Raw genomic sequence first — 13,852 nt, forward strand, 5'->3', positions numbered from 1 at the left:
CAAGGTCACAAAAAGGGGGTCTTGTGCTCTTCGCTCCCCATCCTGCTCATTCCCTTTGAGACAAGCCTGTCTTGAGACAAGCTTGCCAGAGCCTCCTTGATCTTTTCAGGGGTGCCTGTTACTATCAGTTTGTGCAGACCTTCCACCCAGTTTGTTACATTCCACCCAGCCTAGAGGTGCACATTTACCATCCTTAGGTTTTTTAATTGCTTTAAAGCTTTGTTTTCCCTCCACACATGTGTAGGAGAGAAGGGGAAGGAGAGGGAGGGAAAGGCCATCTCTGTTGTGGGGGGGTCACTTCAGTTTAAAGAACTCCCTGGTGCTATTTGATCTTTGGGGTGACTGTGAGGGGAGGGGGAGAAGGGGGGAAGCTAAGCAGAACCTCTTGACAAAAAGCATGTCAGTAGGCAGGACAGAGTTAGTCTATGGAACTCCCTCCCCCATGAGGCAGTGATGGACACCAAACTGGATGGCTTTGAAAGAGGATTGGGCAAATCCATGGAGGAGGAGGAGAAGGCTATCAAAGGCTGCTAGCCACAATAGTTGGAGGCAGCGATGCTTCTGAATCCCAGTTGCTAGAAACCACAGCTGGAGAAAGTTGCCCTGTGCTCAGCTCCAGCTCGTGGGTTTCCCAGAAGATGCATCTGGTTGGCCAGATATTGGACTAGTTGGGCCATTAGCCTGATCCTGCAAATGTTCTCCTTATGTTCTTATATATCCTCCTGGACTGTTCTTGATGTGAATGAATGAATTTATTAATACGGTCACAGACCAGCCGCAACACACACAATATCGCAGATCATAAAAAAAATAAAAATATCAGAAATACAAAGGACAGTGTGAATATAACAAGGATTTAAATATAAAAATTAAAATTAATTATTAGCGTGCTCCCTGTGGTTAACATTTAGGGGTTTGGTCATTATGGGATACCACTTGCTTCCTGCGATTGATTGCAGACACACAGAATTTGGCTACATTTAATGTCGTCTTGGGATTCTTGTCCTCTAGCAGTAGTTTTAAACTATGGTGTTCCGATACTTTCCTGGACTTTTGCAAAACAGGTGTAATAAAAGTCAAACGTATATCCTCATAAAGACGGCAACGTAATAGTACGTGTGGAGCAGTTTCAACTTCCAATGAGCCACAAGGGCAGACCCATGCTGTGTATGGTTTACCCTCAAATCTGCCCTGAAGTAAGGCAGAAGGGAGAACGTTGAATCTGGCGAGGGTAAAAGACCGTCTGTATTTGGGTACCTGAAGACCTGACAGATAGTTAGCTGGAGAGAAACCTCTCCCATGGTCCCTTATTGCTGGGTGTTTGATCATTTCGCTCATGTTCTTGATGTGTCTTCCATGGAGAACCACGAGCCAAGTACAAGTCTTGGGTAGCTTTCCTGGGCTCCCAGGAAGAGTCCAGTTGGACTCCTGTACATGAAGAGCAGGCAAAGAGGACCAAGAGCAGATTCCTCCTTAATTCTGTGACACAGTTGGCCTTTGTTCATGGGAATGCTCTTGGTATCTGTAGCAGGGAGGTGAAATGGGTGGGTGGGTGGGTGCATCTCCAGAACAAGGGCTAGCCTAGCTCCAGGCGCCCACCTGAAATGGTCCCAGCAGCCCCCCAAATCTTTCTTAGAGCTGCTGGGTAAAGCTCTTTGACACACTGAGGAGAAGACTGTGTCCTTGCTGCTACCACCTTGCAGAGTCAGCGTTCCCAGGACTGGGCTAAGGTGGAAAAGGAGCAGAGCGGAGGCTGAGATCCAGTCCTGGGGCTTGAATGCTGGGGTTGACCTGGCATGCTGGCTGCAGGCCCTGGGGTGGACCTTCTCCTTTCCTAAAGGTCCTAATGACACTGGGCTTGTCCTCTCTGTGGGAATGTTCAGGGATGCAGGAGAGGATATATTGTTTGATTATATCCTTTTCCAACTTGTGTTAACAAGCTCACAATTTAGCAGAGCAACATTCCCCTTTTTAAACTCACAGCGGATGCGTTTGCTCAGGCTCGCTAAAGCCTCTATAACAACTGTTCTGGTATTTTCCCCTTATTCCCTCATAAAAGATAAGACACGACACAGTCTTCTATAAAAGTATAAAAAGAGTTTACTCACATTCTGTTCACAGTAGGATCCCAGAAGGCAGACTTAGCTTAGAAAAGTAACACACACCTGGAAACTATCTCATAAGAAGACAATCCCTTTGTCCTCTCTTGGCTGGAATCCAATAGGGCATCTTTGGCTAAGCAGATGTTGCTTCTTCGACGCATGTAGTCACAGAGAGAGAGGTGGCTGCCCTGCCCTGTGCTTTTGTCATTACCTGCACAGGTGAGGCCACACCCACCTCTAGTCACATGCAGAGGAAGTCTGTCCCAGCCCAGAAGGAAACAGGAAGTTGACCTGCTGGCTGGACAAACATTCCTCCCCATGTGTAAACATGTTCACTCTAGGAATGTTGTCCTTGACTGCTCTTGTGTTTCACATCCCACACTCCCTTGCAGCCAAGTCTGGAGAGTGCCCACCTGTTCCTCCTGGTTCTGCTTGTGTGGTTCCCAAGAGCCTCTGCCAGCATGATGGTGACTGCCCTGGCCCAGAGAAGTGCTGCAGCGATGGGTGTGGCCTCCTATGCGCAAAGCCCATCCTTTAGAGGTGAGGCACCTGGCTGTGTTCCTCCAAGCCACTCCTTGCTGCCCCCACGTCATCCAAACCCTGGCAGCCTCTGGGGGCATCAAGCTGACTCTCCCTTCCTCTAGACTCACTCTGCAGGGGGAGCTACCTCCGCCAGGTGTGCCGCCCCCCACCCCCACTGCCCAATTTGTGGGAATCCTTGCAAAAGAGGCCACGGCCCCAAAGGAAAGCCAGGTGCAACATTTCAGTGTGAGAAATTTGTGTGCTTGCTTCATTGCAGGGGTTTGGGCCAGAGGCCTCTTTAGGGTCCCTTGCCATTCCATGGTTCTGTGAAACGACTCCACACCCCCTTTGCAGGAATTGGGAAAGAAGTTTCCACTGGAAGAACAAGCCACAGTCCCACAGGTTAAAACAGACTTTTTTCAAACCTAACCTCCAAGAGGAATTGGAAACGCACACAAAAAGAGGAGTTCATTGCATCAGATGTGCAAGCACTCTCAAGCTCCATTCACACACACTTATTCATCACTGCAGCATTGAGAGGTGAGATGCACGTACGAAAGACACACCCAGAGGCAGGTCTGCTCCTACCTGAAGCTTAGCCACAGATTCAGCTACAAGTTGCGAAGCACAGGACAATGGAGGGGCATCAGGTCAAAGGGCATCAGGTCAAGGGATGCTTCCTTCCTGCATGAGCCAACAAGCCTCAGGATTGCGGGAATGTTCAGGGATGCAGGAGAGGATATATTGTCTGATAATAGCCTTTCCAACTTGTGTAAACAAGCTCACAATTTAGCAGAGTAACATTCCCCTTTTTAAACTCACAGCGGATGTGTTAGCTCAGGCTCGCTAAAGCCTCTATAATAACTTTTCTGGTATTTCCCCCTTATTCCCTCATAAAAGATAAGACACAGCACTGTCTTCTATAAAAGTATAAAAAGAGTTTACTCACATTCTGTTCACAATAGGATCCCAGTAGGCAGCTTAGAAAAGTAACGTACACCTGGAAACTATCTCATAAGGAGACAGTCCCTTTGTCCTCTCTTGGCTGGAGGCCAAGAGAGCATCTTTGGCTAAGCAGATGTTGCTTCTTCGACGCATGTAGTCAAAGAGAGAGAGATGGCTGCCCTGCCCTGTGCTTTTGTCATTACCTGCACAGGTGAGGCCACACCCACCTCTAGTCACATGCAGAGGAAGTCTGTCCCAGCCCAGAAGGAAACAGGAAGTTGACCTGCTGGCTGGACAAACATTCCTCCCCAGGTGAAAACATGTTCACTCTAGGAATGTTGTCCTTGACTGCTCTTGTGTTTCACATCCCACAAGAAGCATAGAGGTGGGAGGGGGTCTTGGAGGACTTGAGACTTTGCAAAGGCTGGTCACAGCAACCCCACGCAAATAAACCGCATGGCATTCTCCACCAAGAATCCTGAGAACTGTAGTTTGTCAAGACTGCTGGGAACTATAGCTCTCTTGCGGGAATGTTGACAGTCTTAGGAGAGGATATATTTTTTATTAATATCCTTCCTAACTTGCACTAGCAAGTTCCTTCATTTAGCAGAGTGCATTCCACTTTTCACGCAGCGGAAAACAAGTTGCTGACTCGTCTGAGCCATTTACTGTTATACAATTCAATCTAGCTCAGACTGAATTGTGTGTTCCTGGTAAGATCCCCTTTTGAATCCCTCCTAAAAGAATAAAGACTTCGCCGTCTTATTCATAAGTAACAACAAAAAGTAGGTTTGCTCATGATCAGGCAGAGCACAGTGTAATCCCTGAAGGCAGGCATCAGGCTTACAGTTACAAACATGTACAAACAGGTTTACCCCATATGGGAGATGACCTGGGGAACTGCAGTGGCAGTCCTGGGAGTTTGCAGGGTGAACAGGAAGGTCAAAAAGAGAAAGGTGGCCGTGTGACTTGGCCTTTTACCAGGTCTGGAAAGGTCAAGCCCACCTGCTAGTCACATGCAAGAGGAAGGCTGCTCCAGGCCAGGAGGAGCAGGAACTTCTGACTGGCTGGACCAAACATTCCCTTGCATGTCCACTCTAGCAAAACAAGGAATGTTATACTTGACTGCTCCCAGTGGATTACATCCCAGATCTCTCAGGGGCAAATTACAGTTCCTGGCATTCTTCGGGAGAATCTGTGACTAACTGAAGTGCTACAAAAGTGTTTTTGGTCTGTGGCGTGGATGAGACCATACTTTCACGTACAGTGGGAAAATCTGGGCAGCCAAGGAGGTTGTGTCCCCTTTGGTCAGCAGGTGGCAGCATTGAGCTATGTTTCAGATGCTCCTGCAGACAGGTGGGAGGCCGCTTTTGCATGTAATTCTACTCAGACAGGCCACCCAGTGAAAACACACCTGTGTGTGCTCATGCACACGCCCACTGGGATATGCTCACTGCCCCCCCCCCTCCTGACCCTCTGTACATAATACTGGAAGCCAGTGGGGTCACCCAGCAAAGCTGGAGAGCAGCAGATTCAGGAAAGGGAAAAGGAAGGACGTCTTCACATGTTGCATGTAGTTAATATGCTACTACCAGGTGTAATGAAGACCACCAAGTTGGGTGGATTTTAACGATAGTTAAGGGAAATCGAAGGCTACTCCAAGCTCTATTTCGGTGTTGTTGTTTTTAATAAATGGTTGGGGAGGATTGTTAGATATCCCATAGACTGTCCCCGGGACAGGTGAGGCTGCTGATCCCTTATTTTCAAATCTGAAAGTTGACATTTATGCCACAAAAGCCCGTTCTGTGACAAGAACGCCACATCAGCTAGAAGAGAATCACTTGCAGAGTGCAAGATCTCTGGTCTCTGGCCACTTCCGCCTGAGTCCATTAGAGGGCAGCAGTGCCACACATCAGTGGCGTAGCGTGGGGGGTGCAGGGGGGGCCGGCCGCACCGGGCGCAACATCTGGGGGTTAGGGTTAGGGGGCGCAAATCCACGGGTTAGGGGGCGCAAATTACTTGCCTTGCCCCGGGTGCTGACAACCCACGCTACGCCACTGCCACACATATACATACCTTGGCTATTGCAGGTTGAGCTGCCATTCCGGTGCCTTCAGCATCCTCACGACAGGAAGGAATTCCACCGGTGCAGCTTTACCTGGCATGGGGATTTGGTGTGGGGAATGTTGCACCGATTCAACTGAACGCCAGCCCAAAACTCAGCCTGACAATGCAGCCTTAATGAAGGGGCAGGGGCCTCTTCCATCCTGCATGGGGCAACTGGGCCCCTGAAGGACCAGGTGCACAACCTGGGAGTCATTCTGGACTCACAGACGTCCATGGAGACGCAGGTCAATTCTGTGTCCAGGGCGGCTGTCTACCAGCTACATCTGGTATGCAGGATGAGACCCTCCCTGCCCACAGACTGTCTTGCCAGAGTGGTGCATGCTCTGGTTATCTCCCGCTTGGACTACTGCAACGCGCTCTACGTGGGGCTACCTTTGAAGGTGACCCGGAAACTACAACTAATCCAGAATGCGGCAGCTAGACTGGTGACTGGGAGTGGCCGCCGAGACCATATAACACCGGTCTTGAAAAACCTACATTGGCTCCCAGTCCGTTTCCGAGCACAATTCATAGTGTTGGTGCTGACCTTGAAAGCCCTCAACGGCCTCAAAGGCCCAGTAGACCTGAAGGACCATCTGCACCCCCATTGTTCTGCCCGGACACTGAGGTCCAGCGCTGAGGGCCTTCAGGCGGTTCCCTCATTGTAAGAAGTGAGGTTACAGGAAACCAGGCAGAGGGCCTTCTTGGTGGTGGTACCCGCCCTGTGGAACGCACTCCCACCAGATGTCAAAGAGGAAAAAAACTACCAGACTTTTAGAAGACATTTGAAGGCAGCTGTGTTTAGGGAAGCTTTTAATGTTTGATGTATTACTGCATTTTAATATTTTGTTGGAAGCCACCCAGAGTGGCTGGGGAAACCCAGCCAGATGGGCGGGGTATAAATAATAAATAATAATTATTATTATTATTGCCCCTGTTACACTAAGGTAACGGATGCTCTGCCTGCCTGGAGGGGGGGAATGGACCTGCCAGCCCCTTGCTCCTTCTGTGCATCGATATTTATCTGTGATAGCTTGGCTCGCAGACACCAAGGAATGGCCTCCGGCTGTGCCTGCCGCATTAAATGTGAATCTGTAGCAAGGCCTCCCCCAGCAGGAAGCCCACCCACCCACCCCTAGTGCAAGCCAGGCCCCTCGCCACAACACATGCACCCTTGGCAGACGGTGGCAGCTTCTTCCGTGGAGGCACCAGGAGGGCAGCGAAGGGACTGGGGTAAGTCTGCACATATGCCTCTCATTGCATTTTGAGCAAGAGGAGGAAGACATAGAATCATGGACTTGCAGAGTTGGAAGGGACCCAAAAGGTCGTGTGATCTCAGGAGCCAACTTCTAGGGCAGGGGTCAGCAAACGTTTTCAGCAGAGAGCTGGTCCACTGTCCCTCAGACCTTGTGGGGGGCCAGACTATATTTTGAAGGGGGGGGGAATGAACGAATTCCTGTTGCCCCACAAATAACCCAGAGATGCATTTTACGTAAAAGCGCACATTCTACTCATGTAAGAACACCAGAAAGACCCCACAAATATTATAATAATAATAATAATAATAATAATAATAATAATAATAATAATAATATTTCTACCCCACCCATCTAGCTGGGCTTCCCCAGCAACTCTGGGCGGCTCCCAACAGACTATTAAAAACACAATAAAACATCAAACATTAAAAGCTTCCCTAAACAGGGCTGCCTTCAGATGTCTTCTAAAAGTCTGGTACAGTGGTGCCTCGCAAGACGAAATTAATTCGTTCCGCGAGTTTTGTTGTCTTGCGATTTTTTTCGTCTTGTGAAGCATGGTGTCGGAAAAGTTTTGGAAAAGCTTCAAAAATCACCAAAGTCTTCAAAAACCTCAAAAAAGGCTACCACACCGCATTCTATGAGTTGCTCCTCGAAGTCAAGTCGCAACTGTATTAACAGAGTTAAGAAAGAGGAAACAAACTTGCAAGACGTTTCCATCTTGCGAAGCAAGCCCATAGGGAAAATCGTCTTGCGAAGCAGCTCAAAAAACAAAAAACCCTTTCGTTTTGCGAGTTTTCCGTCTTGCGAGGCATTCGTCTTGCGAGGTACCACTGTAGTTTTTCTTCTCTTTGACGTCTGGTGGGAGGGCGTTCCACAGGGCGGGGGCCACCACCGAGAAGGCCCTCTGCCTGGTTCCCTGTAACTTGGCTTCTCTCAATGAGGGAACAGCCAGAAGGCCCTCGGAGCTGGACTTCAGTGTCCGGGCAGAACGATGCACCCAGAGATGCATTTTAAATAAAAGGACACATTCTACTCATGTAAAAACACACTGATTCCCAGACTGTCCATGGGCCGGATTGAGAAGGTGATTGGGCCGGATCCAGCCCCCGGGCCTTAGTTTGCCTACCTATGTTCTAGGGCAGAGGTCAGCAAGGTTTTACCTTGCCTGGGCTGGTTCACTCCCACAGCAATCGCTCCGTGGGCCGGATGGCATCTGTGCAGATGTGATTTCCAGCACCGCGGAAGCGAGTCCCTGCTCCGGGCTGTGCCGGTTTAGCGCACATGGGCACTCACCAACTGGCGGCTTGGTTCGGGGGTGGCTCATGGGCCATTTAAACGACCCCCGTGGGCTGCTTGTGGCCCACGGGCTGCAGGTTGCCAACCCCTGCTCTGGGGGCTGAGGTCCCTTTGGTGCCGGGGGGCGCTGGCATGGGCTTCGCCACTGGGTGCCCCTGCTGCCTATTCCTAAAAACTGTTCCCACAATTCCTAAGGTCCAATTTGGCCCTGGGCTAAAGACACCCACCCAATCACTGCAGTCTCATTGTTATTTTTTAGCACTTTATTTTGGGTAATAAACAATTCATTTCAAACAACAACAAATAAAACATGTACTTTTGAGATTGATGGTTCATCCCCTCTTTCTCCTAGATCTTGTTATTAGTAAAAATGTTCGGTGAGTGATTAGTTGTGGGCTGTTGTTTGTAAATGAAACATGTTTAATGCTATCAATTAGCTGGCTGCCAGTCAGCTACCGGGCTTAATTCAAGGTGCTGGTTTTGTGGCACAAAGCCCTATGCATCTTGGGATACAGCCCTCGCCTCCTCCTCGAATTTGTCCAATCCTCTTTGAGAGCTTTCCAGTTTGGTGGCCGTCACTGCCTCCCTGTGGCAGGGAGCTCCATAGTTTAACGCTGCCCTGCATTAAGGATGACTTTTTTCTTTCTCTCTGGAATCTTCCAATGTTTGGCTTCACTGGGTGTCCTTTTGCAGGTAACACTTAATCTCTGCACCGCATTTCTAAGAACTCGGATTGTTTCGTGTGGCAGCACCGACACTTTGGAACTCCCTGCCTCTTGATTATCAGGCCGGCATCTTCGTTGTATTCTTTTCAGCGCCTGCTGAAGACATTTAGACAAGCCCGCCCAGATGTTCAGAAAGTTTGCATGAGTTGTACTTTGCTGCTGGTCTATTCTTTTGTGGTTTAAACTTTTTGTATGTTCTTACCTGACAGTAAGAGCTGTTCGACAGTGGAATTTGCTGCCAAGGAGTGTGGTGGCGTCTCCTTCTTTGGAGGTCTTTAAGCAGAGGCTTGACAACCATATGTCAGGAGTGCTCTGATGGTGTTTCCTGCTTGGCAGGGGGTTGGACTCGATGGCCCTTGTGGTCTATTCCAACTCTGTGATTCTAAATGATACATTATTACCGATGATTTTATTATTTTACCTTTTTTTGTTTGAGGTTTTTTCCTACAATCAAGTGGTATATAAATTTCATTAAATAAATAAACCAATACTGTCTACAAGCTCCAATGTCCACCTGCACTGATCAGGCACATTTTCACGGTTCTCTCTTGGTTTGCATAATTTGTTTGGGTTTTCCTGGTCTTAAGATGTAATGATAATTATTATTTTATTATTTATACCCTGCCCATCTGGCTGGATTTCCCCAGAAGGGGCATAGCAACCAAAGACCTATTATTATTATTATTATTATTATTATTATTATTATTATTATACACACAAACAAACTTTATTCAGCCATCCCTCTGGCTCCTAGGTTTTCAACAGTCCTTGCCCACACACTTCTAAGCATACATTTTCCTTCATGAGGACTGGAAGCCTGCTCTGCTCTTAAAGCTAAGCTTCTCCAGAATCTGTTCTCTCTCTGCCCAGAGTCACCTCCTGCGTCTTGTCAGCCCTTCTGCCAAACCAGAGTGGGCACACGCAGCCCTGCCCCGACTGCCCCGTCTCCTCCATACCATCCGAGGGCTCTTGGCCCTGCCCGGTTGCCGCTCTCCGCCCCTCCGACCAGGCAGGCAGGCAGGCAGGCAGCTGAAAATGGGCTTTTTATTACAGCCATACATCAAAGTGGCTGCCTGATGCCGGCAGACGGTGGCGATTTTTCTTCATGGTTTACAGACAAATGAGGGGAAGGAAAATGGATGCGAACTTTGCTCCATCGTGAGGTCAGCAAGCATGTGAAGAGGGACCTAGTTATGGATTATCAGAGCATTAACGAGGCAAGGCAGGGGAGCCAGGGATGCAGCGGGGGTGGGGGGGGAGTTAAGCAGCACCCAGAAGAGGAGGTGGGCTTTGCGCGGGTGGATTTCATGAGCCCCTGCTGGAAACACAGAGCTGTAGAGGGGGAAGGGATCTCCAAAGGCCATCTAGCCCAATCACAGCTGCAGAAACCCTGGCCACCCAACCTCTGAAGGACAGACAACCGCCTTCCATGGGAAGAAGAAGAGTTTGGATTTGATATCCCGCTTTATCACTACCTGAAGGAGTCTCAAAGCGGCTAACATTCTCCTTTCCCTTCCTCCCCCACAACAAACACTCTGTGAGGTGAGTGGGGCTGAGAGACTTCAGAGAAGTGTGACTGGTCCAAGGTCACCCAGCAGCTGCAGGTGGAGGAGCAGGGAAGCGAACCCGGTTTACCAGATTACGAGTCCAACGCTCATAACCACTACACCACACCGGCTCTCTTCCATGGGACAATGGGCGCAGCCAGGATTTATGTTGGGATCGGGGGCAGGAAGGACACTCCCCTGTCGTCATCCTCTGTCTGGCTCTGCCCAGCTAGCAGCTTCGGAACGAAACGCTTCAACAACAGTTGTTTAAATTACTTTCCTTTGACCCCCAAGTGCTCAGAAAAGTACCTGTCCTTTCAGTTTCAATATTCTGATTATTTCTACTTTTAGTTGTTGTTGTTTAGTTGTTTAGTCATGTCCGACTCTTCGTGACCCCCTGGACCAGAGCACGCCAGGCACTCCTGTCTTCCACTGCCTCCCGCAGTTTGGTCAAACTCATTCTGGTAGCTTCGAGAACACTGTCCCACCATCTCATCCTCTGTCGTCCCCTTCTCCTTGTGCCCTCCATCTTTCCCAACATCAGGGTCTTTTCCAGGGAGTCTTCTCTTCTCATGAGGTGGCCAAAGTCTTGGGAGTCTCAGCTTCAGGATCTGTCCTTCCAGTGAGCACTCAGGGCTGATTTTCTTCAGAATGGAGAGGTTGGATCTTCTTGCAGTCCATGGGACTCTCCAGAGTCTCCTCCAGCACCAGAAGTCAAAAGCATCCATTCTTCGGTGATCAGCCTTCTTTATGGTCCAGCTCTCAGTTCCATACATCACTACTGGGAAATTATTTACTTGATTTGAGGTTTATGGGCAGACCTTCGGGGGAACCTGGGGCGCTGCTTTGTGCCGAGTCTGACCCCTGAGCCCACCAGCCCCAGGACTCCTCCTCTGACCGGCAGGCTCTCCACAAGAGGGTCCCTTCCAGCACCCTGGACCCCCCCCCCCTCCACGCGGTGCCTCCCCATGCCTGGGGCATGAAGCGCAGCCGGCAAGCAGGTCACTAAGCGTGGGTGCAAGGTGGACCTTCTGGGTCCTCCCCAAAGCTTATGGGCCTGTCGGAGGGGTTGAGAAGACCACCCCTGCCGCCCCATGCCTGGCGGGTGATCCGGCTAATTAATTCCCAGAGACGCCTGATGAGCCTGCCGTAAAACCCATTTGGCCGGCTGATCCCCCTGCGCTGGCTGCCGGTGGCTTTGTGCTGGAGTTATCAGGGTCCGCCCTCCCCCCTCGCGGAACAATTAAATTTGCCTCCCGTTACCCCGCGAACTCCTGGCCAAGGCGATAAGGCTTAATACCTCCCAATAGCGACTATCGGCATTCGCATAAGGCCCCATAAATATTAATAGCATTCTAATTAGCCCCTTTCAAATGCATCACCCAAATGAAGCGTCTCGGCAGACATCATTCAGCGTCTTTCATTTGCATCCTCTCTGGCGCCACGGGGGGGGGGGGAGATGTGCTTCTCCCGCAACCCAAGCCCTCCCCCCCCCCAGGCGCTCCCCTTTGCTCGCATCCTTCCTGGTCCGCAGCAACCCAGTTGAGAGCATCTGCTTCTGCCAAAAAAGCTGATCAAATATTTAATTATTTTTTTGAAATTAATTGTATTGCACTTCCCAGCCTCCAAGGAGCTCAAGAAAACGCATGGTTTTCTCCCTTCCTCGTTTAATCCCCACAACAATCTTGTGAGGTGGGCCAGGCTGAGAGGAAAGCGACTGCCCCAAGGTGACCCAGTGAGCTTCATGGCTGAGTGGGGATTTGAACCCGGGTCTCTAGTTCGACAATGTGACCGCCAGGCAATGCGGTACAGCCCCTCTGGAAAGCCCATCGGCTAAGTGGAAGAAGCTGGCCAGAATGGATCCATAGTTCTGGCAGGATTAGGCCCTCTGCTCTTTTCCTGGGCAATCTGTGTGTTTTCATTAAGAAAGATATACAGTGGTACCTTGGGTTACAGATGCTTCAGGTTACAGATGCTTCAGGTTACAGACTCCGCTAACCCAGAAATAGTACCTTGTTAAGAACTTTGCTTCAAGATGAGAACAGAAATCGCGCTGTGACTTCGCAGCGGCAGCAGGAGGCCCCATTAGCTAAAGTGGTGCTTCAGGTTAAGAACACTTTCAGGTTAAGAAGGGACCTCCGGAACAAATTAAGTTCTTAACCCGAGGTACCATTGTACTGCTATTCTTGCTTTGTGCCATATTCTGCGTACAGTTCCTCAGGCATGCGAATCAAAGCCCCCCCCCCTTCATCCTTTGCCCAATGAGATGCTGACGCTGGCGCTGTGGCTGCTCTGACAAGGCCAAGCTGGGGACATCACCCCCACATCTGCTGCCAGGGCAGGGCAGCCATGAACTTGGCACAAGCAGCCCCTTCTCCCACTGCCAGCCCTGCAGTCGATGTGGTGGAGACGGCCGGCAAGTGAGGCGAAGAGAGGTCAGGACGCCTCATTATGGGCACAATCACTATCAATGCAAATCTCCAGGTGTATCTGGGAAGAAGGAGGCATTAATAGCATTCTCCCTGATTGGGGTCACAGAGCTCTTCCTTCTCCTGTTCCTCCTCTGCTTAGCCACCGTGCAGCTGGCCTCTCTCTCTGAGGAGGAGGCAATCATCAGTTCCTTTTCTCTCTCCGGAACATTTTGGCAGGTGCCTCATCGAGGGCTCCTTCAATCACTGGAAGAAGGGCTGCCAGCAGGTATGATCTGCCTCAGTTTCAGGGAGATAGAGAGATGGGGGGGGAGGGAGAGAGAGACAGAGAGCTGACCCCCAGCTGGGTGCTCTCTACACCCAGACAGATTTCAGGCTGATTCGCACATGGTTTTCTTTCTTTCTTTGTTTATGAAAACATATTTGTACACCAGTATTCATAAACATATACAGTATATTATATCAGGGTGGTTTGCAACAGCTGCAAAAGCAATAGAATAATAAAAAGCACATCGTCAAACTCAGAAACCAGCTAACTCTTTTTGGAAGGGTGTCTTCTGAATTGCCTGTCTGGGCCTGAAGGAATAGAAGAGTTTTCAGCAGGCATTTGAAAGTGGGCGCAGAAGGCTCTGGCGGAATCTCTAGTGGCGGAGGGTTCCACAGGACTGGGCTGATGCACTGGGAATGCAGGGAACGACCGGAGGTGCTCGTGCAGATGATCCCAGTGACTGAGCTGGGACAGAAGGGTTCAGGCGCAGCCTTTCTCAACCTGTGGGTCCCCAGATGTTGTTGAACTACAACTCCCATCACCCCTAGCTAGGAAGGCCAGAGCTCAGGGATGATGGGAGTTGTAGTCCAACAACATCTGGGGACCCACAGGTTTAGAACCGCTGGTTCAGGGGTCCCTGAGGTACCCTGGCTCAG

At 50.0% G+C, this 13,852-nt stretch overlaps 1 protein-coding gene across 1 annotated transcript in view; it reads left to right on the forward strand.

The window, feature by feature from the left end:
• The window catches only part of LOC308587729 (papilin-like), a gene marked incomplete at its 5' end in the record, with an annotated part of 45,443 nt that extends 36,114 nt beyond the window's left edge, over positions 1–9,329 (forward strand). Inside the window, one exon of the mRNA XM_081195497.1 lies at positions 8,921–9,329. Within this exon, the coding sequence (XP_081051623.1) occupies positions 8,921–8,931 (11 nt within the window). The 3' untranslated portion in view covers positions 8,932–9,329. The remainder of the gene's footprint in view (positions 1–8,920) is intronic.
• Positions 9,330–13,852: the final 4,523 nt, after the last annotated feature.

Source organism: Podarcis bocagei (genome assembly GCF_964188305.1).
Source record: "Podarcis bocagei genome assembly, chromosome: 5".
NCBI classification, from domain to species: Eukaryota; Metazoa; Chordata; class Lepidosauria; order Squamata; family Lacertidae; genus Podarcis; species Podarcis bocagei.